A 25,477-nucleotide genomic window follows, 5' to 3' on the forward strand; every position below is an offset into this window, starting at 1 on the left:
GGAAATACAATCAGGATAACACAAGATCTAGCAGCTTCTACATTATGGGATCGAAAGGCGTGGAATAGGATATTCCAGAAGTCAAAGGAACTAGGACTAAAACCAAGAATCACTTACCCAGCAAAACTGAGTATAATACTTCAGGGGAAAAATTGGTCTTTCAATGAAATAGAGGACTTTCAAGCATTCTTGATGAAAAGACCAGAGCTGAAAAGAAAATTTGACTTTCAAACACAAGAATAAAGAAAAGCATGAAAAGGTAAGCAGCAAAGAGAAGTCATAAGGGACTTACTAAAGTTGAACTGTTTACGTTCCTACATGGAAAGACAATATTTGTAACTCTTGAAACTATTCAGTATCTGGGTACTGGGTGGGATTACACACACACATGCACACGCACATGCACACACACATAGAGACAGAGTGCACAGAGTGAATTGAAGAGGATGGGATCATATCTTTAAAAAATTAAATCAAGCAGTGAGAGAGAAATATATTGGGAGGAGAAAGGGAGAAATGGAATGGGGCAAATTATCTCTCATAAAAGAGGCAAGCAAAAGACTTATTAGTGGAGGGAAAAAGAGGGGAGGTGAGAGAAAAACATGAACTTTACTCTCATCACATTCGACTAAAGGAAGGAATAAAATGCACACTCATTTTGGTATGAAAACCTATCTTACAATACAGGAAAGTGGGGGATAAGGGGATAAGAAGGGTGGGGGGGATGATGGAAGGGAGGGCATGGGGAGGAGGGAGCAATTTGAGGTCAACACTCATGGGGAGGGACAGGATCAAAAGAGAGAATAGAAGTAATGGGGGACAGGATAGGATGGAGGGAAATATAGTTAGTCTCATACAACATGACTATTATGGAAGTCATTTGCAAAACTACACAGATTTGGCCTATATTGAATTGCTTGCCTTCCAAAGGGAATGGGTGGGGAGGGAGGGATGAAGAGAAGTTGGAACTCAAAGTTTTAGGAACAACTGTCGAGTACTGTTCTTGCCACTAGGAAATAAGAAATACAGGTAAAGGGGTATAGAAAGTTATTTGGCCCTACAGGACAAAAGAGAAGATGGAGACAAGGGCAGAGAGGGATGATAGAAGAGAGAGCAGATTGGTGATAAGGGTAATTAGAATGCTCGGTGTTTTCGGTTGGGGGGAGGGAACAAAAGGGGAGAAAATTTGGAAACCAAAATTTTGTGAAAATGAATGTTAAAAGTTAAATAAATAAATAATAAATAAATAAACAAACAAAAAAAAGAACAAGCTGTCCCCAATGCCTGGAATCCTTTGCTTCCTCATTTCAATCTCTCATCAGTGAGTCAATCAATAAACATTTATTAAGTGCCTTCTATTTGCCAGGCACTGAGCTAAGTATTTGCAACCTCTCCTTCCCTTCAAGGTCCAGCTGAAGTGTCACCTCCTACAAGAGATCTTTCCTGATTTCCCCCATTGATTAGTGCACCCTCTTTGAATTTATTTTGCATGTATCTTATTATTTATCTGTGTACATGTCTCTTTTGAAAGCATGTTACCTCCTTGGAGAGAAGGATTGTCACATTTTGTCTTTTTTTCCCCCAGTGTCTAGCACAATGTCTTTTAAATATCCAAGAAATGCTGGTTGAGTTGAACTAGTGATGTTTAACAGCAGAGTATGCAAATGTTGTGAAGCTTCTAAAATCCTCCTACACCATCCACCCTACCTCAACATGTACAGTATTGTATGTGACTCAATGACACACAAGGAGCCATTTTTACACATATGGTGAGAGTGAAAATGAAGGAAACCACTCAACACACCAGTTAGTACTTATTTAGTTGGTGTCCTTGGATGTCAAAGTTCTTTTTTACTTTCTAGTGATCAGTGTGAAAATAATCATGAACTTTACCAATCAGTTTCACAAAATCACTCACTGTATCCTTACGGACAAGATAGATACATATGGATTGGGTGAGAATGCAGTTATGGAGATTTATAATCAGTTGATTAATGCCATTCTGAAGAGATGGATTGTGACTTCTATATTAGACTTTGTTCTGTTCAACATTTCTAGCAGTGACCTACATGAAGGTATAAGCAGTAAGATTATGAAATTTATAGAGTATATGGATCTGGTAGTGATAGTTAATATTTTGGAAGAAAGAATTAGAACACCAAAAATTTCCAACTGGTCAGAACAATGAGTTGAACCTAGCAAGCTGTGATGGAATAGGAGTGTATGTGCCATTACATATATGTACACTAGGGACTAACCCATTTTATTGGTATAGGAAACTTCCAGATAAGGAAATCCCCTCCTCTAATGCTTATTGTTGCCTTCTCTACAACTTAAGAGTTTGAGAGAGTTGCCTGGGTAGTAAGTGGTTGAATGACATTACTATCATTGCCAGTATATGTCAGAGGGAGGACTTGAATTCAGGTCCTCCTGGCTACAAGGATAGCTTCTAGTCCTTAGCCTACACTTCTCTAGGATAGAGATAAATCTAGGAATTTTTATCTTAGAGACAGTAATTGAATTAATGGGTGAAACCACTGAGAGAAGTATATAGAGAGGAGGGATTAAGCTTTAGAGAAATTCCTTTGTTTAGTGAGTGTTGATGATGATCCAGCAAAGAAGACTAAGAGCAACTGGAGAAGGGGAGAATAAGAACATAGTGATGGAAGGCAAGTATACAGAGTGACTGGAAGAAAGGGGAGAATTGAAGGTTGAAAATTATGGAAAAGTTAAGTTAGAAGACTTAAGACTGCAGACTGAGAGAAAGACATTGGACTAAGAAGTTAAAAGATCATTGGCAACCTTTGAGAGCAGACTTTTCATTTTTTAACATTCACTTAAAAATTTTTTGACTTCCAAATTCTCTCTCTCTCTCTTGCCCCTATCCTATCCCATCGAGAAGGCAAACTATATGATATCAATTATATGTGTAAGGTCATGCAAAATATATTTTCATATTAATGCTAGAAAAAAATCAAGAAAAGCAAGAATAGAAAAGATATGCTTCAATCTGTACTTTTGCCCTGTTTTCCCCTCTGTCCCCTTTGCTTTATCTTATTGCATTCCCATCTGTCTCTGTCTGTCTATCTGTCTGTCTTTCTCCCTGCCCTTCCCTCTCTCTCTAGTGTAGGATGAAAAAGAGAAAGATCATGGGATGGAGGTCTGGAGGGGGGAGGAAGGGGGGAGGGAGAGAGGGAGGGAGGAAGAGAGGGAGAGAGAGAGAGAGAGAGAGAGAGAGAGAGAGAGAGAGAGAGAGAGAGAGAGAGAGAGAGAGAGAGAGAGAAAGAGAGAGGTGGGGGCAATAAGATTAAATGGAGGGGAGAAAAGGGGAAACAGGGGCAGCTAGGTAGAACAGTGATTAGACCACTGGCCAGGGAGTTGCAAGGACCTGAGTTCAAATGTGACTTCTGACACTTACTAGCAATTTTACCTTGGTCAAGTCACAAAATCTCAATTGATGCCTGGAAAGAGAGGGAGTGAGTTAGAGAATGAGAGAGAGGATGGGAGGGAGAGGGAGGGAGACGGAAAGAGAGAAGCTCAATTATGAGACACTGAGTAGCAGGAGATGTGAAAAAAGGTGAGGATGTGGCATCAGAGGCAAGTTGAGGTGGAATATTGGAGCTAAGCACTAAACGGTGAAAAATGAATTGATAGATAATACTTTTTGAAACTAGGGTATGGGCTGAAGAATGAGGCATAATTATAGTGACAGGCAGAGGACTCCATTCACTAATGCTTTCATTAACAAAAACTGACCACGAAATACACTAGGGAACATTGATTTCTAGCCCTCTGAACCTTTGCTCTCCATGTCCTCAAACAGGCACACACTTTGAAAATTACAGCTTTCAAAGGGACCAAGATGCACAGAAACATACACAGGCAATCCCAGGTAGAGAATTTCCCAATCAAGAATTTTATTTTTGGATTATTATCACCATGTTAATGAGGATCAAAACACATCAGAGTCCAAATAAAACAGATGTGAATAGCATGAGAGTAAAGACTCCATCAAGAGCGAATGATCTCTTTATGGAGAGATTACTTTGCCAAAAAACAAAAATTTTTTTGAAGTGTTGTCTTGGAGAGTAAAAAGGAAAGGATGGTCAGCCATGAACTGTGGAACAATTCTTGCACCTTGCCTTTCCACTGCTGCTGCAGTGGCACAAGCTGTGCCTTCTTCATTAATTTCTACATAAGCTTTGTGTATAACCTTGGATAGATACAGGTCATTCATGGCTGACATCCCAGAAAAGTCAGACACGGATCGATTAAAGGCATCTGACATCCCCAATTTCTGAAGAATGAATTCCATGTCTAAATCCTTCTCCAGTTTAAATCTGGGAAGGAAAACTTCCACCTCAGTTTTCTTTATCGTCTCTGGATTTAACCAATGTACCAGTTTCTCAGAAGTAAGTCCTTTTTCCAACTAGAAATAAAAAGAGTTGCAAAAAAAAGTCCCAAAGGATTTAACAAATATTTCTTCATTACTTACTATATGCAAAGTTACTTGTGCTGGGCGTGAAGGATCTAAAGGGAGAAAAAAAAGTTTATGACCCCAAGGAGCTTCTGTTCTGCTTGAAAAGGCGATATAAGGATATAGAAGCAGTGATAAAAGCACAACCAAGCTAAACATATATTCTCTCCCTATCCCCACTCTTTCACACACACACACACACACACACACACACACACACACACACACACACACCAATGTAACATTCAGCTAGAGACTGATACCTCTCTTTTCTGTACTTGCCTTCAGAGGATCTTAGATTTAGAGCCGAAAGGGACCTTACAAACCATTTAGTACAACCCTCCATTTTTCAGATAAGAAAACTGAGGTTGTTTCAGTTCCCACAGGTGGTGAGAGGCTGAGCCAGAAGTCCAACCAAGGTCTTGAACCCCAACTCCAAATTCAGCCTTCCTTTCCCCTGCGTTTCTCACCCCAAAATCTTCTCACTTAAAAGAATCCATACCATTTTAATTTAGATCAGAAAACGGGTTTCATTCTCTTACTGCTCTCTTTCATTACTACCTTCTGATCTTAAACTTCTCTAGCATTTTGTAGCCTTCAAAACACTTTCACACATTATCTCATTCATTCTTCACAACAGCCCTTTGAAATATTTCAGGCAGAGATTATTCCCATTTTACAAATGGGGAAATTGGCTCAAAGAAGTTCCATGATTTCCTGGCAAAATGCTAACTTTTCAATTGGCAGGGCTCCATTCAACATAACTTCAGACTGGACTTTACCTTAAAAAAACAAAAACTGGGATGGCTCATAGTCATGAAAGGAGCACATCTTGACCAGACAGAATCAGTCATTGGACTCACTGGGATTCTAACATGGGAGTTTTCCTCCAATGAAACAATCAAAGGCAACCTGTTCTGTGTTTGCTGCTGACCTATTTATTTACCCAGACTTCCTTCCTCAAACATGTCTCTAGGTCATAGTGATTCCCAATCACATTTCCAGCTCTGCTTATCTGGTTCTCATTCTGCTCCATCTGCCCACATCAGCAGGATGCTGGAATCCAGCAGGGTCTGGAATCAAGACCCTGAAATGCTAATGGAGGCCCTCTGCTTACCTCTAACTCCAGATGGATCCTGCTGCTATAAGCTTCCATTGTCAGTCTCTATTCCTAGTGAATGGATCCCTTCAATACTAAGAATTCATCCCCTCTCCCACATCACTATCACACTCCATCTCCTTGTGATATAAAACATACAAAGAAATTGGTGTAACCACCAATCATTGATCTAGACATCTAGGACAAGATGATTAATTTTCAAGGACATGATGATTATAGCCAAAATTCAGATATAGTGCTATGGCAGCAAGCAGAGTGGGACTTGTTTGTTTGGAGTTGTCTTCCAGGTTCAGGCTAGATTGTGAGCACCTGAGGGTTCAGTCCCCTTTGAGCCCTGATGGTTCCAAAACCATCCAAAACCATCCAAAACCAAAACCAACAGCTGTGGGTTTTGTGCCTGCTGACTCTGAGCCAATCAGAAGCCAAGTCTTCATTATATATACTGGGAGGTTAGGATTTTACTTTGGGGACTCATTTATGAGAAGGATCTTGTGATTACCTGGTCGAGACTCTAAGTGGCTGTATGTTCAGACCCCCTGACTGCTCAGATGTAAAGGCTCTCTCGATTCAGGGATGTATGTAAATTATATGGCAATATTGCTTTGATTCAGGCAGTAAGAGCCCTGTCTGTTGGTTTTTATCTCTCTGCTTGTATTTTTCTATATGTTGAACTAATTAAAGGAGATTGTTAACCTCTCAAAAGTTGCCTTTCCTTTTATAAATGAAGATTTTGGAACTTGTGATAGCAGGCCCCCTGTGTATGTATGTCGGGGTGCTTGCTAATAGTCATCAGGATCTGCATAAATTAAAAGGAAAGTATGGGACTTTGTGGGACTGGAATAATTGTCTGTTGTTTCCCAGTTGTGGTGGCTATAATTCTGTGGAACCCCAGGATTTCTGTACATTGAACTAATTAAAGGAGATTATTAACCTCTCAAAAGTTGCCTTTCCTTTTATAAATGCAGATTTAGGAACCTGTGATAGCAGGCACCGTGTATGTCAGGGTGCTTACTGACACAAGTGTCTACAGCTTTGAATCAATTTTTAAAAAATTCTGGAAGTAGGTATCAACAATAATAGTTCTCTCACCATTTTTAGATCTGTGTTCTCATCTGGAAGCAAAATGACCATGTCCTCCAACATAAGGCAGAACTAGGATCTTGGTAAGCACTTCTCCTATGTAGGTCATGTGAAATGTAGACTTCTGCAACATCATTTGTACTGGTTTCTGTTTCTTCTAAAAGGAGATAAATGAACATGAAACTGAGTCCAAGGCAACTAAAGGGGGCAGATAAAATCAATACAATTTACTAAAAAAACAAAAAGGCATAGTTGTATACCTCTAACTTGTATAGACTGTAAACCCTCTGAGAGTATGAATCAAGTGTTTACAGAGTGATAACAATCCCCTTGGGCTTGTTTCTTCATTAGGAAATGTGATACATTTATCCAGAGAAAAAATATACCTCTTACCCCTTCATGTGAAATAGAGGTGCTATTGGCAGGCATATATGAATAAAAATATCTCTAATACCAAATAAGTTATTTCCAAGGGTCCCTAAGTTTCCTTTTTCTTTCTTTGGGACTTCTCTTAACTAAGGCACTTAGTGCTCTCCTATCTTCTTCATCACCTTTCTATAAGAACAAGGAAGGCTTAAAACTCAGCTAATTCCACAAATAAATATTCAGTTAACCATGAGTGTGAAGGAGTTTCATTTAAATTGAATTTATAGTTTAAGTCTTGTCTGATGGTCTAATGAAAATCTTTACTCTCCAGTTAAAGGAATTTCACGAGTCACCAAGTTTTGTGAACCACAATTAAAAAAACCAACGAACAAACTCCCAAACCTTTTAACCTACTCAAAATATATTATTCTTATTCATAAGACTTACCTAGCCAGTGCATCTTTTTAAGGTGATAACTATTAGGGAAAGTGGAGAGAACAGAAAAGTCTTTACCTTTTCTGTCCCCAAAACCTCATGTATGTACTCTATATATTCTGTTAGTGGGTATTTTTTATTATAGAATATGTCTTTTTTTCCTTCTAAACAGTATTTTATTTCTCCAATTTTATGTAAAGACAATTTTTAACATTTTTTTAAAATAAAATTTCGAGTTCCTAATTTTCTCCCTCTTTCCTTTCTCTCTCTTCTCTCTAAGAGAGTAATCAATTTGGTATAGGTTCTGCGGAAGTACCCCAGAGATTAATATGTCTGTCTGCTGTGAGTTAATCAGTGACCAGTGCACCTGCCTAGTAAGGTAAGTAATAGAAAACGGACATATTAATCTCATGGGTACTTCCATATTTCTAATATCTCATCTTCAACTGATGTCCTAAAACCCACTAACTCCTAAGATCACTTTTCACCATTAACAATGAAGTTTCTGACATAAGAGTGCATTGATAGAAAAGATTTTCTTTGTTCATAGAACTTTGTTTATTCCTTGCAACATGAGGTATTTAACAGGTGCTTGATAGTTAACAGCATAGCATTCAGATGAATAGTACCTTCTCTGTGTTTCTGTATATGTATGTATACATAGGGATATATGTGTGCATGTATATATACATTGTATACATACATAGATATATATGTATATAATCACTCACCTTCACATAAAACTCTCTAGCAGTGATATCTGTTCATTAAATGTTACCAGGAAAAATATACATTCTGAAGTCTTTTTTTGTTTCAGTGTAGTAGCAAAAATGCCTCTAAGTACCACAATCAGCTTGGAAGAAAGAGCCATTTCCAACTATACAGTATCTCTCTTTTCACTGAGGATCTTAAAGAAAACTTCTCTTTACAGTTCCAAAATGTGTTAACATCTAGAGTCTCATATAGACTCACAAAAACCCTATAAGATTTTTTGGTATATTATGATAATGCCCCATGCATAAGTAGAGAAACTGAGGCTTAGAAAAGTGAAGAGACTTGAATGAGGATATGGTACTACTGTTGGGATGGATGATAAACTGTAGGCAGCATCATAAAATGAGAAGCCTCAGACTCCTATGATAGGAATGTTTATTTGAGCTACTCAACCAAAGGAAAAATACATTGTGGTTGGAAATGATTCATTCTACAGGCTGATTACTACATTCAAAAGCATTATTGATACTGTGGACACTGAAAATCAGGAAAGACAAAGAAAATTTAACACCATTTGATGGACAGATTTTTGCATCCTCAGAAAATAGATCCTTTTTTATACTTTGCAAAAGAGCTATCAGTCATTAGTCATGATCTCACAAATAGCTAAAAAGAAATTCCATGATTTCTTACCTTCTGTCTTTTCTTCTACCCACTTATTTATATGCTTTCTTGCTTCCTCAGGAGCATTTGCAAAGCCAAGTTCTTCCATATTTGCATGGTAGAATCTCTGACAGGGTTCCTTAAAAGACTAAACAGTAAGATAAACACTATAACCAAGTGTCACGAGTCCAAAACTAAACGTCACCAAAGCACAGCCATCTAATTGTGGACCCCTTCTTCCTAATGGGCATAAACTTGTTACAGATCACCACATATTGACCCCACTCTTTGTTTCTGACTTGGATGAATTTAAGTCTTTAACCTAACAGAAGTTAGTGACTTAAAAATTAGACATCAGGACTTGTTACATCCCTTTGTTTTATTAGCACAAAAAGATAACTTAAAAGGTAATGGCTATGGTCCAAAAATCCAAGAGAAAATTAATATGGCAACTTCCTCTAATCAACAGTCAAAATGAGATCTCATTTTCTATAGCATTACAGGATCACAGATTTAGAACTAGGAGGACCTGGCATCTAGTCTAACCCTTCCAGTTTTATGGAGGAGAAAACTAAGGTCCAGTGAAATGACTTGTTCAGATAGCAAATAGCAGAGGTGAGATCTGAACTCTAGTAATGCTGTGTCCACTGAACCATAAGATTAGTCCTTAAACATTATGGGAAATGATATTGTATTGTGGGGGGTAAGCAACTTTTTCAAATAGTTCAAACTGGATTTTTAACAACATGAAAGCAGATGAGATTCGCCTGCCATACAAGGCCTTCTCTCTTTAATTTGGAATTTTCATTGATTTCCTTAAGTTGATACAAGGAGAAATAATAGACAAGACTTACCGAGATAAAATCAAAAGTCTTTTCTCCAAAGAGCCAGCTGGCAATTCTTAACAGGCCTTGACTACCAGATTTATTAGCTTCTGTAAGAAAAGACTGGAAACTTTGGTGGACATCTGTACCTTTGTTTAAAGAAAGAACCTGTTTAGGAAAAAAAAGTACAGCTTTAGTACTATCTTCATCTTTTTAAAAACAAAAAACAAAATCAAATCCTCCAAGGAAAAATCAACTGAAAATTCTATAAAGACTGAGGGCATTTAAAAATAAGAATTGAGGATGTCATTCACCTATTCACCTATTCTATAAGCTCCAACAGCCCCCTATTGCCTTGAGGAACAAATATAAATCTTCTGTATTCAGAATTTAAAGCCCTTCACAATGTGGTTCCAACCTACCTTTCTAGCCTTAGTATACGTAACAGGATTTTCCACCTCCCCTCTTCTTCCCCACTCCCTTGCTCTGCCTCACACACCCCTCCCTCCCACCTAAATGGATCTTCTTGTCGTTACTCATAGCAAGGAAGAAGGTATGATTATTCTGCATTAGTCACCTCAGGGACATTTCTACCCAGAATGCCCACTGTGCATAGCACAGGGCAGCCAGCCTATCCACAGGCTCTACTACATTTCCCCTTACTCTCTATTGCTGCACTATTGACAAAACTCTCCTTTTGTCATCAGCTCCACTTGAAGAGTGGTTTTAGGAAGGTATAGAAAGTTTTAAATGGTTTGTTTATTTTTCATTGTGTTTTACTTGTTTTCTCTTAGTACCAACAGGTATCTGTTGTATCTGTGCAGCAAGTATTTCCCTTGGCCCCATCTAAGACCATAGTCAGGGTACAGTAGAGGCTCAGGGGAGAATAAAACACATTCCGTGAGGCATTTTCTTCAGTAATTCTTCTAAAAACATTCAAGGTAAAGATGTTAGTTGCTTCAGAGAAAGCAGCCATCATTGTATGCCTAAAATAAGAAGACAAAGTGATATACCACATGAATGTGAGACAATTCTGTGTCCATTCATCTACTCTATTTTGAATCCATATTATCTCTAATGGTACCTCTTCTATTACAATTATAAATTGTATTTACATAGTGCTTATGATGTTGTTTTAGAGGTGCAAGGACCTGAGAACTATCAAGGGTGGAGGTATCTGTAAAGAATTCAAGGACTCAAGCAATCTTTAAGTGAAGTAACAAAAGTTTATTATAAATCTGATAAAGCAGGCAAAGCTTTTTAGGGAAACGTACTGGGGGTGATGTTAAACTTATGTAGAAAAAGTTCAGTGAGTGGTGTGCCAAGTATGCTAATTAGGCGTGTGTAGGGGGGATCAAGGAATGGTCAGCTCCTAAAGGAATGTACTGTTCCTGTATCTTGGGTGCAGACACCACTCACGACTGGAAACCTGAGGGGAGGGGTTGGGGTGGTGTCCCTTCCCTCATCTTTCTCTGAAGGGGTATGTTTTTGGTCTGCTATGACTATAACAAGATAGCCTCAGGAGTTGACTTCTATAGTTTGACCTCTGGATTGTATATGATAATGGTAGGAATCAGTATTAATTGTTCGGCTGGTATAAGATAGTCCTATTCATACAAGGGAAATTCTACAGAGGTCAGTTCTGGCAGAGTGATAGCCTGCCTCACTGGGGTCCACTCGTGAATTACTTCCAGAGATATGGTTTTGGGCTAGGGAGAGATATGGTTCTAGTGCTGGGGTCCAAGCACCCCATTACTTTCATGTATATAAAGCACTTCACATGTTAACTCATTTGATTCTCAAAACAGCCCGGCAAGGTTGGTGCTATTATTGTGTTCATTTTACAAAAGAGGAACTAAGGCAAACAGAGGTGAACTGACTTTCCTAAGGTCACGTAGCTTGTAAGGCTCTAAGGCTGGATTTGAACTCAGGTCTTCCAGACTCCAAGTCTAGCACTCTATCCACTGTACCACATAGCTGCCTCCCTAAATGAAAAAAATAATAAAAAAAATAAAAACTATAGCACAGGAGAAAAGCAAGTAAACTCAGCTTTGTTAATTATCATTATCATTATAAGTCATATTTAGAAAGTGCTTCAATGTTTACAACATACTTTCCTATCAATTTCTTGCTCCCCAAATGGAAATATAACTAATTAATAAGATTTCTTTCTGGTCTCCTAAATAAAGCTGTCTGCTTTCTTATGTCAATGCATATGTTCTGGATGTTTGGACCTGCTGCTTAGAATGTTCTTCATATTCATATCAACTTATCTTTCTTTCAAAGCTCATTTCAAATACCATCTCCATCACAAAGCTTACCCAGGCACCTTAGTCAATAATGATCTCTACATGAGCTCCTACAACAATTACCTGAAACAATTTCCTGGATCAGTCATCTGGCTCTTATCCCAGAATTCTTTGTTTAGTCCTTACTTGGGTATATATGGCTTATCTAAGATCTCTTCTTGAAAGATAAAGGCTATTTTTCATCTGGTAAGGGAGGCAATGGAATTATTTAATCAAGAGGGCTAAGGATCAAGAGTCCCATGGGAATTGGGCAGATATTTTAGCTTGGGTCAAAAAATGGGAGAGTAGCTAAAGGAACGACAATAGAAAGGATTCTGCTGATCTGGCAGAAAGAAAGCAAGCTCAGAAATTCGTAAGGAAGAGCAATCATGAAACACAAATCTAAGTAGGTATAGGGTGGAGACCAGGCAAAGCAGAGAGAAACAATAGACAGGGTCCAGATTACAAAACAATCTATATCTAGGAGTTTCACTAATCAAAAAAATTAGTAAATTCTGACCCTAGCAAAGAGGCTACTTGTTCCCTGTACTATTATATATTGAATGCTGGGCATGTGTGGCCCTGGGGTATATTATGTCTAGATAAGGAAGTCTAAGCCAAGAGGCATTCTGTCCCTCTTCAGAATCAGTGTAATTCCCAGGATAAGTCACACCTTCTACAACATCTATGTTAGCACTAAGCCAAGGTTCCCAATCAAAGAATCACAGCAAATAAAAGCTGAAAGAGACTTCAAAAACTGTCCGGTCACCTATTCCAATTTTAGATAGTTCCAATTGTTAGGAAGCTTTGGTTACATCATGCCTAAATCTACTTCTCTGTAAACTTTACCTTTTGCTCTGAAGCTAACAAGGTCTAATCATTCATTCACTCATTCACTCACTCATTCATTCATTCATTCATTTTTAGTTTTCAATATTCATTTCCATAAGATTTTGAGTTCCAAATTTCCTCCCCTTCTCTCCTCTCTGTTTACTCCAAGACAGCGTGCATTCTGATTACCCCTTCCCCCAATCTGCCCTCCCTTCTATCACAACTCTCCCTTCCCTTATTCTCATAGCCTCTATTTTCTTGCAGGGCAAGATAGAGAGAACTCTATACCCCATTGGCTGTATTTCTTATTTCCCAGTTGCATGTAAAAACAATTTTTAACGTTTGTTTCTAAAACTTTGAGCTCCAATTTCTCTCCCTTCCTCCCTTCCCACCCATCCCCACTGAGAAGGCAAGCAATTCAATATATGTTATACATGTGTAGTTATGCAAAAAAAAAGACTTCCATAAAAGTCATGTTGCGAAAGACTGGCTGTATTTCCTTCCATCCTATGCTGTCCCCCATTTATTCTGTTCTCGCTTTTGACCCTTTCCCTCCTCAAAAGTGTTTACTTCCAATTATCCCCTCCTCCCATTTGCCCTACTTTCTATCATCCCCTCTGCCCTTCTTCACTTCTCCGCTACTTTCCTGAAGTATAAGATAAGTTTTCATAGCAAATTGAGTGTGCATGTTATTCCCTCCTGAAGCCAAATGTGATGAGAATAAGGTTTCCTTCTTCCCTCTTACCTTACCCTCCTTCCCTTCCATTGAAAAAGTTTTTTTTCTTGCCTCTTTTATGTGAGAGATAATTTGCCCCATTCTATTTCATCCTTTCTCCTCCCAATATATTCCTCTCTTACTCCTTAATTTTATTTTTTTAGGTGTCATCTCTTCCTATTCAACTTATATCCTGTGCCCTCTGTCTAAATGTATATAATCCCTCCAACTACCTAAATACTGAGAAAAGTTTCATGAATTACAAATATTATCTTTTCATGTAGGAATGTAAACAGTTCAGTTTTAGTAAGTCCCTTATGATTTCTCTTTCCTGTTTACCTTTTCATGCTTCTCTTGATTCTTGTGTTTGAAAGTAAAATTTTCTATTCAGTTCTGGTCTTTTCATCAAGAATGCTTGAAAGTCCTCTATATCACTGAATGACCATATTTTCTCCTGAAGTATTATACTCAGTTTTTCTGGGTAGGTGATTCTTGGTTTTAATCTCAGTTTCTTTGACTTCTAAGCCCTTTGATCCCTTAATGTAGAAGCTGCAAGATGCTGTGTTATTCTGATTGTATTTCCACGATACTCAAATTGTTTCTTTCTAGCTGCTTGCAATATTTTCTCCTTCAACAGGGAACTCTGGAAATTGGCCACAATATTCCTAGGAGTTTCTCTTTTTGGATCTCTTTCAGGAGGTGATCTATGGATTCTTTCAATATTTATTTTGCCCTGTGGTTCTAGAATATCAGGGCTATCCTCTGCCTACTGACTTCTCTCTTCCAAACTAAATATCCCCAGCTCCTTCAACTATTTCTTATGGAGTACCTTCTTAGCTCTTTTTCCCATCCCGTTCACCTTCCTCTGGACATTATTGATATAGTTGACCTAGATGTTAGCAGTTTTTGTTAAAGTAACAACTCTTACTGTTTTTGTGGAGAAGATGGAGAGATATGGACTAGACAATAAGGCAATGACATGGATTCAGCAGTGGTTGGATGGCCTAAATCCAAGGATAATGTTTGATAATGGTTTAATGTCAATATGGCAGAAATAGAGTACATACAACAGCGCCCTAGGTATGGCTGTGATACTTCGCATTTTTGTCAATGACTTGGATAAATGTAGAAACGGTACACTCACCAAATCTACAGGTGAGGAGAGGGACAGAGATTGCTGTTGTTGTTGTTTGTTTCTCGTTCATCGTCCTGGAGGTGATGCCATGACATGCAGGTGAATTGGATTTAAGTGAGGGAGGATGTGTAAAGTCATTGGCCTCACTTTCTCCTCTGAAGTCATCTGGGTCCAGTGGCAAGATGTAGATCAAGGCAACTGGAGATGGCTCCTGATGTAGTGGGAGACCTTAGCCTTTTTAAGCTAAAGTTCACTTGAGGCTAATCAAGATAAAGACTAGGTAGGAAATGAGGAAGTCAGTCGCATAGATCTGCCTACAATAGGTCCCAGGCCAAGCCCCACTTGGTCATTGCTTGGACCTGATTGACTCAGAGCGAAGGTAAACAGCAATTGTTTCTATTTTGGCCAGGAACCTTGAGGGTCTTTTCCCTCCCAGATTGACTTTGTTGTTGTTGTTGACTAAGTAAAGAGGACATTCTCTGCTTCATTTCCTGTCTAGCCTAAATCACAGAATAGGCACTGCCTCCTTCAAATTGAGGTTTGATAAAGATCTTCACTCAAGAAGGCTAAGGTTTCCCACTGCATTAGGGGCTATCTCTAGTTGTCCTGGTCTAAATCTTGCTACTGGACCCAGATGGCTCTAGAGAAAGTGAAACCAGTTATTTTGCACAGCTTTCCCTCACTTAAATCCAAATCACTTGCATGTCATGACCTCACCTCCCTGATGTCATGGGCCTCTTCAAGAATGACTCACAACTACAGTCCTTATAACAATATTCAGTTAAGCAAAACCACAATATTCCATAACCATGGTCCCTAGCCTTTCCAGTGAAAGGAGGGAAATACATTTCATCACTTCTTCCCAAGGGCCAAACCTGATCGACAAATATCTCTCTGTCTCTCTGTCTCTTTCTCTCTTTCTCTCTCTCTGTCTCTCTGTCTCTCTGTCTCTGCTTCTCTCTCTCTCTCTCTCTCTCTCTCTCTCTCTCTCTCTCTCTCTTTCTCTCTCTCTCTCTCTTATCCTGTCTCTCCTCTAATATCGAATTTGCTTCTGATCACTTCCTTCCTTCATTTCCCTTCCCTTTTAGGGACCCCTCATTTTCTTTTATCCCTTTCCCCTCCTAAGTCCTGGTTGGGTAAGATATTTCCATACCTAATTGAGTATGTATATGTGAGTGTATTTAGGGTTTTGCGCGTGTGTATACACACACACACACACACACACTCTTTCTGAACCAATTTAGAAGAGAATGAGGTCCAAGTGTTGCCCATCTCCTCTCTTAACCACTTCACTGGTTTTGTTTTGTTTTTTTGGTTATATTTCACAGTTTTATAACAAATGACAAATTTTTAAAGTAGTCAGTAGAAGGACCTTGAAATATGAAGACAAGCCTGTTTGAACAGTCCAGAATTGCTTCATAGTCAGGAGAAAGTAAAGTGGAGAATAGAATATTATGTTCTAAAAAGAAAAAGGGCTTAAGCTCCAAAGCCAAATAGCATATCCTACAATGTTAAACCTAATCAAAAAAGAGAAAGGATGGACCATCAATAAAAGAGAAGCATTTGGGGGCACAAATAAAATATTTGACTTGCAAATACACCATACTATAGAAACACAAGAAAGTCCAAATAATTATTATTGGTTATTATTATCTAATTATTGAGAAAAGATTAAGTACTCAATTCAATTCTCTCATATTTCTAAGTTCTTTTTTTTTTTTTTTTTAACAAAAGCTGGTTAAGGAGTAAAAGAAAAGAAAAAGAAGGATCAATGGTCCAAAAGGACCTAAGAGACTAAAAATGTAAGAGTAATTTAAACAGTAGGAAAAAAGGAAGAAAGAAGAGCTAAATGAATATTTAATAAACTAAATCTTATGATTTCCCTTCGTGAGGAGACTAACAAAGTCAGAAATTATGGATAAAAAGAGAAGAGATATGAGCCCCCATCATTCCATAAAAAGGTAGGGGCTGTGAGAGTGTAGGAGAAAAAACATGGATGGGGAGGGACTTGGTCTGGGAAAGTTGAAGGGAGATTAGTTTTTCAAAAGGAAAAGGAAAGTGTGTCTGTAAGTTGATTGGTTGGTTCTCTGTCTTCGAAGAGGATCAAAATGACAACACCATTATAAAGTGAAATTTCAGTGTATCTGACTGTGGCTGATCAGACCAATATGAGCTCAGAATGCTTTACTACAGGTTGGGCACAGATAGTCTGTGTGAATATTTGGGGTGGCTATCCCAAATTTGCACATCCTGAGTTTACTTTGTACTGTCTCAATTCTGCTTTGCTCAAAGAGCATAGCTCTCTTTCTGATATGGGCATGCCATGTTGAGTGGTCCTGTGCCAGTGTCTCCCATGTTGCACCATCAAATCCAAAGTTCTTAAGAGAGACCTTGAGAATGTCCTTGTATTGCTTCCTCTGGCCACCATGTGATTGCCTGCCCCATGCGAGCTCTCCATAAAATACTCTTTTTGGCAAGTATACATTTTGCATTCGAACAAAGTGGCCAGCCACTTCTGCGCTATTAAAGCTCTTCCTTGAATGTCTCTTTTATGTGAGATATATTTGCCCATTCTTTCTCTCCTTTTCTTGTTCTCCCAGCGCATCCCTCTTTCTTGTCCATCCATTTTTTAATGTCATCCCAACATAATAAATTCACTCATATGGCCTCTCTCTAGGTAGAATTCTTCTAACTGTCCTAATAATAATTATAACGTTCTTAGAAGTTACATGTATCATCTTCCATTGGAGAAATGTAAACAGTTTGTATTGTCTCTTATGATATCTCTTTAATATTATTCATTTTATGCTTCTCTTAAATCTTATATTTGGAAGTGAAAATTTCTATTCAACTCATTTCTTCATCAGGAATACTTGAAAGGGGGTTTTGCTGGGTAGGTCCTATTCTTTTTAAGAATTAGCAATTTCATTTTGATGAATACATTTTGTGATGCTTTATAAAATATTTTCAGTATTCACAGATTTACAATTCAAAAAGACCTTACAGATAATTTAATTTAACCTTTCTTGATGATGGAACAGTAGACTAGTAAAGTGAAGTGATTTCCAAAAGATTTCCTCCCAGGTTATCTGACTTCAACTTCAAATCTTTCCAGAATGCAACAGTGATTCAATGTTTAAGAGACAGTGGGTTATGGTGGAGAAGATATTAACATAAATATCTAGAATTTTTTTAGCACTTAGAGTTTTGCAAAGTTCTTTATATGTGTTATCTCATTTGATCCTCACAACAACCCTGTGGAGCAGGTGCTATTATTACTACCATTTTACAGTTGAGGGAACTGAAGATGAAAGAAGTTAAGTAACTTGTCTAGTGTCACACAGTTAGGTAAATATCTGAAATGGGACTTTAACTTGGGTCTTCTAAGTTTCAAGTCCATCAGTAGTTTGGGATTTGAAATTCAGAGAATTAGATTCAAATCTCTGCTCTGTTAATTTCTAGTTGCATAATCCTGGACAGATCACTTGACATTTCTCAACCTGTTTCCTCAACTGTAAAATGGGGGTGATAATACTTTTCCACTCCCTTCCTCAAAAGATTGGGATAAAAAAAGTGCTTTGTGAACCTTAGAGCTATATAAATATGAGTCATTTCCCAAGATAAGATATAATTTCTAGGTTACAATTTCATTTCTGATAAAATACAATTGGATTCCTTTTCCTCTTTTGGAAATAGACTTGGTCCTTTTGAAATTGAGTCTGTTGAAATCAGTTTTCCCTAGGTGTTCTCTTTACTTTCGCCTGGCTGTTTTTTCTTTCAGTTGTTGCGTTACCTGTCTCTACTCCCATACCAAAATGATATAAAATCCATAAATGAATAAATTCATCCAAACACTGCCATAAAAGATAGAATCATTATCCCTTTTATTTGACTACCATTAATATAAGACACTGGGTATACAAATAAAGCTTGTTTAAAAGTTCATAAAATTGTAGCTGTGATGATCAAACAAGAAAATTTCATTTTAAAATACAGCACCAAGTCTTCTTCAGGAGTCATTTTCCTGTTGCAGCTTCCCACATATTTAAAAGAAAGAGTAGACATTTGACTAATATTTATATTTTACAAACAAGAAAGATTTAATCATTTCAATATTTCTAAAATTAATAGGAAAAAAGTCCATTTAGCGGACCCTGGTAGATCTTCAGAAATAGATTACCTGAAAAACACTAATAAATATTCTGAATTAGGGATTTTTCACAAAACCAATTAACAGTCAAGAGGAATTTTAATAATACTACTCAAGAATGTGAACAATAATACTCATACATCAGTATTTCAAGTGGTAAGTGATTTTGTCTGTCTTGTGAATGACAACAATTACAGAGCTTATACTACCTTCACACTTTAGGTAATATGGTTCAGGAAGTCCTTTGGCCAAAAGATTCATCATCTGAAGCCAATATCTGGCATATAATAGGTACTCAACAAATGCTTGCTTGATTATTTGATGTTAATTACATGTCAGAACATACATTTTGTTCACCACACTTTCTTTAAAAGTTCACTTGTCTAAAAAGGAAGGAATTTGTCCATGATATTCTTGAACATCGATGCTTTATCATCAGGCATCAGTCCTGAGAAATTACTTAATAAATTGATATACCTGAGTTTGTGTCACAAGACAAAGACTTTGATGATTCTTTTTTTTTAATTCTTTGGCCAAATGACAGATAGATAATTTTTTAACAGGCAGAACAGAGATAAATGATCCAGCAAATAGGGGCCACAATGGTCACACAGATAGATTAAGAATGTCTGAGTCATCCAGATGGCGTAACACCCAAATAGCATAACACAAAAATGCTAAAAGAAGATAATGGCAGACAATATAATTTGCTATAATAAAGCAAATTAACTGGGTTCAAAGGTGGCAGCTTTTACAACATGCCACATTTGAAAATTATTTATATCATATTTATATTTGATATATGATATTTATATCATATATGATATATCATATATGACATATGATATTTATATCATAATTTTCTTATTAACCAGGATACACGAAGGAGAGCCAAGTAGTCAAGGATTTTTCCAGGTTGAATGAATATTCCCATCTTTTGGTCCATTTTTAGACCTGGAAGTTGATATTGCTACATGAGTGAGAGGCAACATCTAGGGGGAGCAGAATCTTCCATAGAAGAGAATACTGTTAGTTTTATTGTGCTTAATGAAAAATAGGAATGGGTGATCCACATTGAATGTTATGGAAGGGAGTCTTATACGAACTGAAAAATCATCTGCGGTGCTTGCTGTTGCCTCAGTACCTTCCTCATTGACCTCTATAAAAGATTTATGGAAAACTTCTGACAAGAATAGATTTTTTCTGTCAGTCATGCCTGAAAAGTCAGCATGGCTTGTACTAAAAGCATCACTCATCCCCATGGTGATCAAGGTAGATTTGAGGTCATAGTTCTTCTCCAACTTGAATTTAGGGAGGTACAGCTGCACATCATACATCTCCATCATGTCTTCATGAGTCCAATCACTCAATTTCCCATAAGTGATTGTCTTTTCCAGCTAGAGTTATGGAACAAAAAATAGAGAGTCACTAAAAAAATTTAAAAGGAAAAGAAAAAAATTGTTCAGTAACACTAAAAAGAGAAATGATGAAGAGGACAGTTTTAGAGACACCTGGGAAGACTTGTATGGACTGATGCAAAGAGAAAGGAGCAGAACCAGGAGACCAATTTATACTATAATAATAATAATACTGTAAAAATTAACAACTTTCTTTCAACTTTAGGACTCTGATAGACACATTGATTTACTATGATTCCAGAGGACTGATGATAAAGGATGGTATCCACCTCATGACAAAGAAGTTATGGACTTAATTTGTAAAATGAGATACATTTTTAAACACGGCCAATATAGACTTGTACTTTTTTCATGACTATACAAATTTGTTACAAGATTTTTATTTTTCTTTTTGTGGGGGGGGGGAGATTAGGAGTGGAAGAAGAAGGGAGAGAAAAATAGTAAATACTTGTCAATTTAAAAAAAAGAAAAGAATGCATCCAACCATTCTGGAGAGCAATTTGGAACTATGCCCAAAGGGCTACAAAAATGTGCATACCCTTTGACCCAGCAATATCGCTACTAGGACTATATCCCCAAGAGATCATAAAAATGGGAAAGGGTCCCACATGTACAAAAATATTTATAGCAGCACTCTATGTAGTTGCCAAAAACTGGAAGTCAAGGGGATGTCCATCAATTGAGGAATGGCTGAATAAATTATGGTATATGAATGTAATGGAGTACTATTGTGCCATAAGAAATGATGAACAAGAAGACTTCAGAGAGGCCTGGAAGGACTTATATGACCTGATGCTGAGTGAAAGGAGCAGAACCAGGAGAACTTTGTGCACAGCAACGACCACAGTGTGTGAGAGTTTTTTCTGGTAGACTTGGAATTTTGTAATAACGCAAGAACTTCTTATAAAAAAAAAAAAATCCCAATGGTGGTTCTCAAGGCAAAATGCCTTCCACACTCAGAGAAAGAAATATGGAAGCCATTCACAAAATGTAGAAGATCATGTTTGTGTATGTGTATGTGTTTGTGTATCATGTTTTGATTTGTTATATGATTTCTTTCATTTATTCTAGTCTGACTACATAGCATGACTATAGTGAAAATATACTCAATAGGAAAGTATATGTAGAATCTATACAGAATTGTATGCAGTCGTGGGGAGGGAGGGGGGTAATGGGGGGTAGGTGGGGGGGGATAAAATCTCAATTGTATGGCAGTGATTGTTAAACATTAAAAAAGAAAAAAGAAAAAAAAAGAAAAGAATGTATTCAATTTGTGAACTATCAAAATCATAGTGGCACAGAGATAGTAGAATATAATTATTTATAAATTCCAAATTGATGAAGACAGGATTAATAGTGAATTTAAGTGATACAACATTTGCATAAATATCACAGATAAAAGTGTACTATCCAAGATATTATAAGAATTGACATGAATATATAATACTTAGCACCATTCCCCTAATAGATAACTGAGTATGAACAATTTCAAATTGAAAGTAGAGAGTGATTATTTGAAAACAATTACTGATGGAGAATTCAAAATACAAAACTCTGAGGTTTCACCTCACACCATGCAAATTGACAAAGATAACCAAAAATAAGAACAGCTAATAATGGAGAAACTGTGGAAATTAACATATCTTGATTCATTGTTGATAGAACTCTACACTGGTTCAACAGTTCTGGAGATCAATTTGGAATTGTGCAAGGAAAGTAACCATTTTGTCCTTACTCTTTGACCCAGTGATTCTTCTACTGTGCATATACCTCAGCAAAGCAAAAGAACAGAAACAAAGGCCCCATAAGGGCCAAAATATCCTTAGTAGCAGTATTTGTGGTAGCAAAGAAGAAGAAACAAAATGGGTTTGCATCAACTAAGGAATGTCTGAAAATCTTTGGTGTATGAATATTTTTGTGAAGAAAAAGAAAATAAAGAATTCAGAGAAACATGGAGAAATGGTCAAACTGAGGCAGAATGAAATAAGCAGAACCAAAAGTATGTAGGACTCCATCTTCATAAATCAAAAAAAATCGCTCATGGAGTTCAACTCTGAGTAATTGAAAAACGAGTGATGATCCAGAGAACATATAATGAAACATAGCTTCCTCCCACTGGTACTCCCACTTTCCTCATGGCAAAGAAGACCAGGATTTTAGGGAGTGTTAGGACATAATAGTACATGAAGAATGTCTGTTGTAGTTCCTGGAAGGGGTGCTTTATCTATATATATCTTCGTTTACAAAGAAGAGTTCAATCTGGGGGCAGGGGAAGAATTCTTTTCCCCAGAAATTAGTATGATATAAAAAAGGAAAAGTAGGAACAAAACATAGCTTTTTTTTTTTTTTAAATATTCAGGGGTTTTTTGAACACCAAGATGAATTTTTTCCCCTTGTTGGGACATACAATGACAACAATATAATATTGAGTCATAAATGCAAGTCTAAAATACACTTTTGGATCCTCTGATTCCATTTGCCCTTGGAATTCATCTTGAATTATGGATGACATTGAAAATTCAGCCTGAGAGTTTGCCTGATGGGGAATTGTGAAAAAGAGGTGTGCAGAGTGCTTCTGTGACTCTTAATCTTCTGCAGTGGTGTTTAGACATAACTTACGTAGCTACACACACCAGTATGCTGCATGAACCTGGCAATCTCACTTGACCTCTTTCTTCCCTTACAGAATCAGTGGGCTAGGCTAGGCTGGGTGATCTGAGATCCCTTCCAAAATTAACATTCTATGAGTTTACGGAAATATATGCTTAGACAATGTCTATGCAGTAATAGTAGCTATTAGTATTCAAGATATTATAAGAATTGACATTCATATGTAATACTTGGCACTATTCCCTTAATAGATACATGGATGACTGATATGAACAATTTCCAAAATTGGAAATAAGTGACTATTTGAAAACAATCACAGATGGAAAATTCACATTAAAACAGAGACAAGCAACGAAAGAATGCATTAGGAATGGCCTCTGGTTTCTTTTTATGAGAACCGGTTCCACCCTGTGGAATAGCATTTTGATCTTAGGTTTTATTTTAAAGCTGATAGTGTCCAGGACTAAGATCGGCCCTAGTCAGATCACATATAGAGGATGATACTGAATTCTAGTTGCCACAATGATAAGATGAAGAGTATCTATAGAAAGGTGAGCATTTATAAAGTGTCTCTATAGAAAGGTATCTATGGTATGGTGAAAGGTCTCAAAATAGTAGCATGTGAGAATCTATTGAGGGAAATGAGAATTCTAGACTAGAGAAGACAAAACTTAAAAATGACAGAATATCTGAATGGCTATCATATGGAAGTCTGGGATTGGATTTGTTCTATTTGGTTCCAGAGGGCAGAGCTAGGACTACAGGACAGATGTTACAGAGACCAGTATAGATTTGATGCGAAGAAAAACTATTTAATAATTAGAACTACTTCAAAGTTGCCCTATGAGGTAATGGTTTCTCTCTCCTGAGAAGTCTTCACAGACTACATGTGGAGAGCATATACTGTAGAGAGCCTTCTTTGTTAGGTATGTGTCAGCTTTATGAGGTCCCTTCTAGCTCTGACATTCAGGGATTACCTTTTGCCATGTAGAAGGCTGTTTCCAGAAGAAAGCAAATTGTGATTGGATAAAAACAAAAGTTCAGAATCAGTTGCCTGCATCTCTAGAAATACCCCTCTCCCACCCCACCAGGCAAGGATAATAAAGGTATATGTTTTAATACATAGCATGAACTCCCACACCTCTATAGTTTGATGAGTTTCCATTGAGTCTTAATATCAATGTTTGTTTCCCATAGATACAATTCTTTTTCAGGCTCACAGTAGAAGTTTAAAACCTTTGATACCACTGTTACATACAGGTAGGATCTACATACACACACACACACACACACACACACACACACACACACACACACACATATATATATATATATATATATATGTGTATATATATACATATATATATATATACATACTCACATATACGCATATATCTATATAATGTGTGGCTACTAACCTAGGTGGAAAATAAGCAGAAATAAGCATTATTCCTACTTTTTGACAAATTCATACATTGTCCTAGTGTGAAAATGTATTTCTCATTCAGCATATATTTTCAGACTAGGATTATGTGTACGTTTGCTTTTCTTTATTTTATTTACTTTTATAAGACAAAGTTTTTAATTTAGAAGGGGAAGCTAAAGAAGTGAAGCCAAGATGACAGAATAGTGGCAGGGACTCACATGAGCTCTCCCAAATTCCTCTCTAAACAACTTTAAAATAACATCTCAAATTGAATTCTGGAGCAGCAGAAGCCAGAAAACGCCAGGGTGAAACAATTTTCTAGCCCAAGACTACTTAGAATGTGAACAGGAAAGGTCAGTCTCGGCAGAATTAGACGTAGAATCAAGTACATACCCAAAGCACAACAGTGCCAGCAGCAGGCTGGAGGTAGTTCAATAGTAATAGTAATAGCAGTAGCTCCAAGAGCTCTTGATCCACAGATGGTAAGAGGGTTGGACAACTAGACAGAAAGAGATAGCAGGGAACCCTTTGCTGACACTGGGTGCAGGACTCTGTCACATTGTCTATACACAGTTCTCAGTCACAGTCTCACAGCTAAGTGGAGCACTAACTCGCTAGTGCATGTCGCTGTAGAGGTGCAGGAGCCCAGTTCCCTGTTCCAAGACTGAGTAGAGTGCTTGGAGTCATTCACAAACTAGCATAGACCAGATGATCATTGACCACATCTCTCCTGAAATCACACCACCTTGGAAGAACTGAAAATCTACAGACTCCTGCAGCTAGCTCCAAAAACAACAGCAAGAAAGGCCTGAAGCCTGAGTTAGTGCTTCCTCCACCTTGAGAATACAACCCAACTTTAGCATAGATCAAGAAATAGGCTAGAAAAATGAACAAACAACAAAAGAAGAACCTGACCATAGAAAGTTACCATGATAACAGGGAAGATTAAGACACAAACTCAGAAGACAAGAGAGTCAAAACAGCTACATGCAAAGTATCAAAGAAAAATATGAATTGCTCATGGGCCTAAAAAGAATTCCTGGAAGAGCTCAAAAAGGATTTTAAAAATTAAAAAAAAAACAGAGGTAGAAGAAAAATTGGGAAAAGAAAATAGGAATGATGCAAGAAAACCACAAAAAGAGAATCAAAAGCTTGGGTCACAGAAAATATAGAAGAAAAGAATGCCTTAAAAAAAGAATTGGCCACAGTAAATGATAAGTGGCAA

General features: G+C 37.4%; 1 protein-coding gene and 1 pseudogene across 1 annotated transcript in view; both read right to left on the minus strand.

The window, feature by feature from the left end:
• Positions 1-4,030: 4,030 nt before the first annotated feature.
• LOC140502541 (serpin B6-like) lies at positions 4,031-14,718 on the minus strand (annotated as a pseudogene).
• A 3,806-nt stretch (positions 14,719-18,524) lies between these two features.
• LOC140501434 (serpin B10-like) overlaps positions 18,525-25,477 on the minus strand; it is a 34,644-nt gene continuing 27,691 nt past the window's right edge. Inside the window, exon 8 of the mRNA XM_072605026.1 lies at positions 18,525-20,195. Coding sequence (XP_072461127.1) covers positions 19,791-20,195 — 405 coding nt within the window. The 3' untranslated portion in view covers positions 18,525-19,790. The remainder of the gene's footprint in view (positions 20,196-25,477) is intronic.

Source organism: Notamacropus eugenii, chromosome 4 (assembly GCF_028372415.1).
Source record: "Notamacropus eugenii isolate mMacEug1 chromosome 4, mMacEug1.pri_v2, whole genome shotgun sequence".
Taxonomy (NCBI): domain Eukaryota; kingdom Metazoa; phylum Chordata; class Mammalia; order Diprotodontia; family Macropodidae; genus Notamacropus; species Notamacropus eugenii.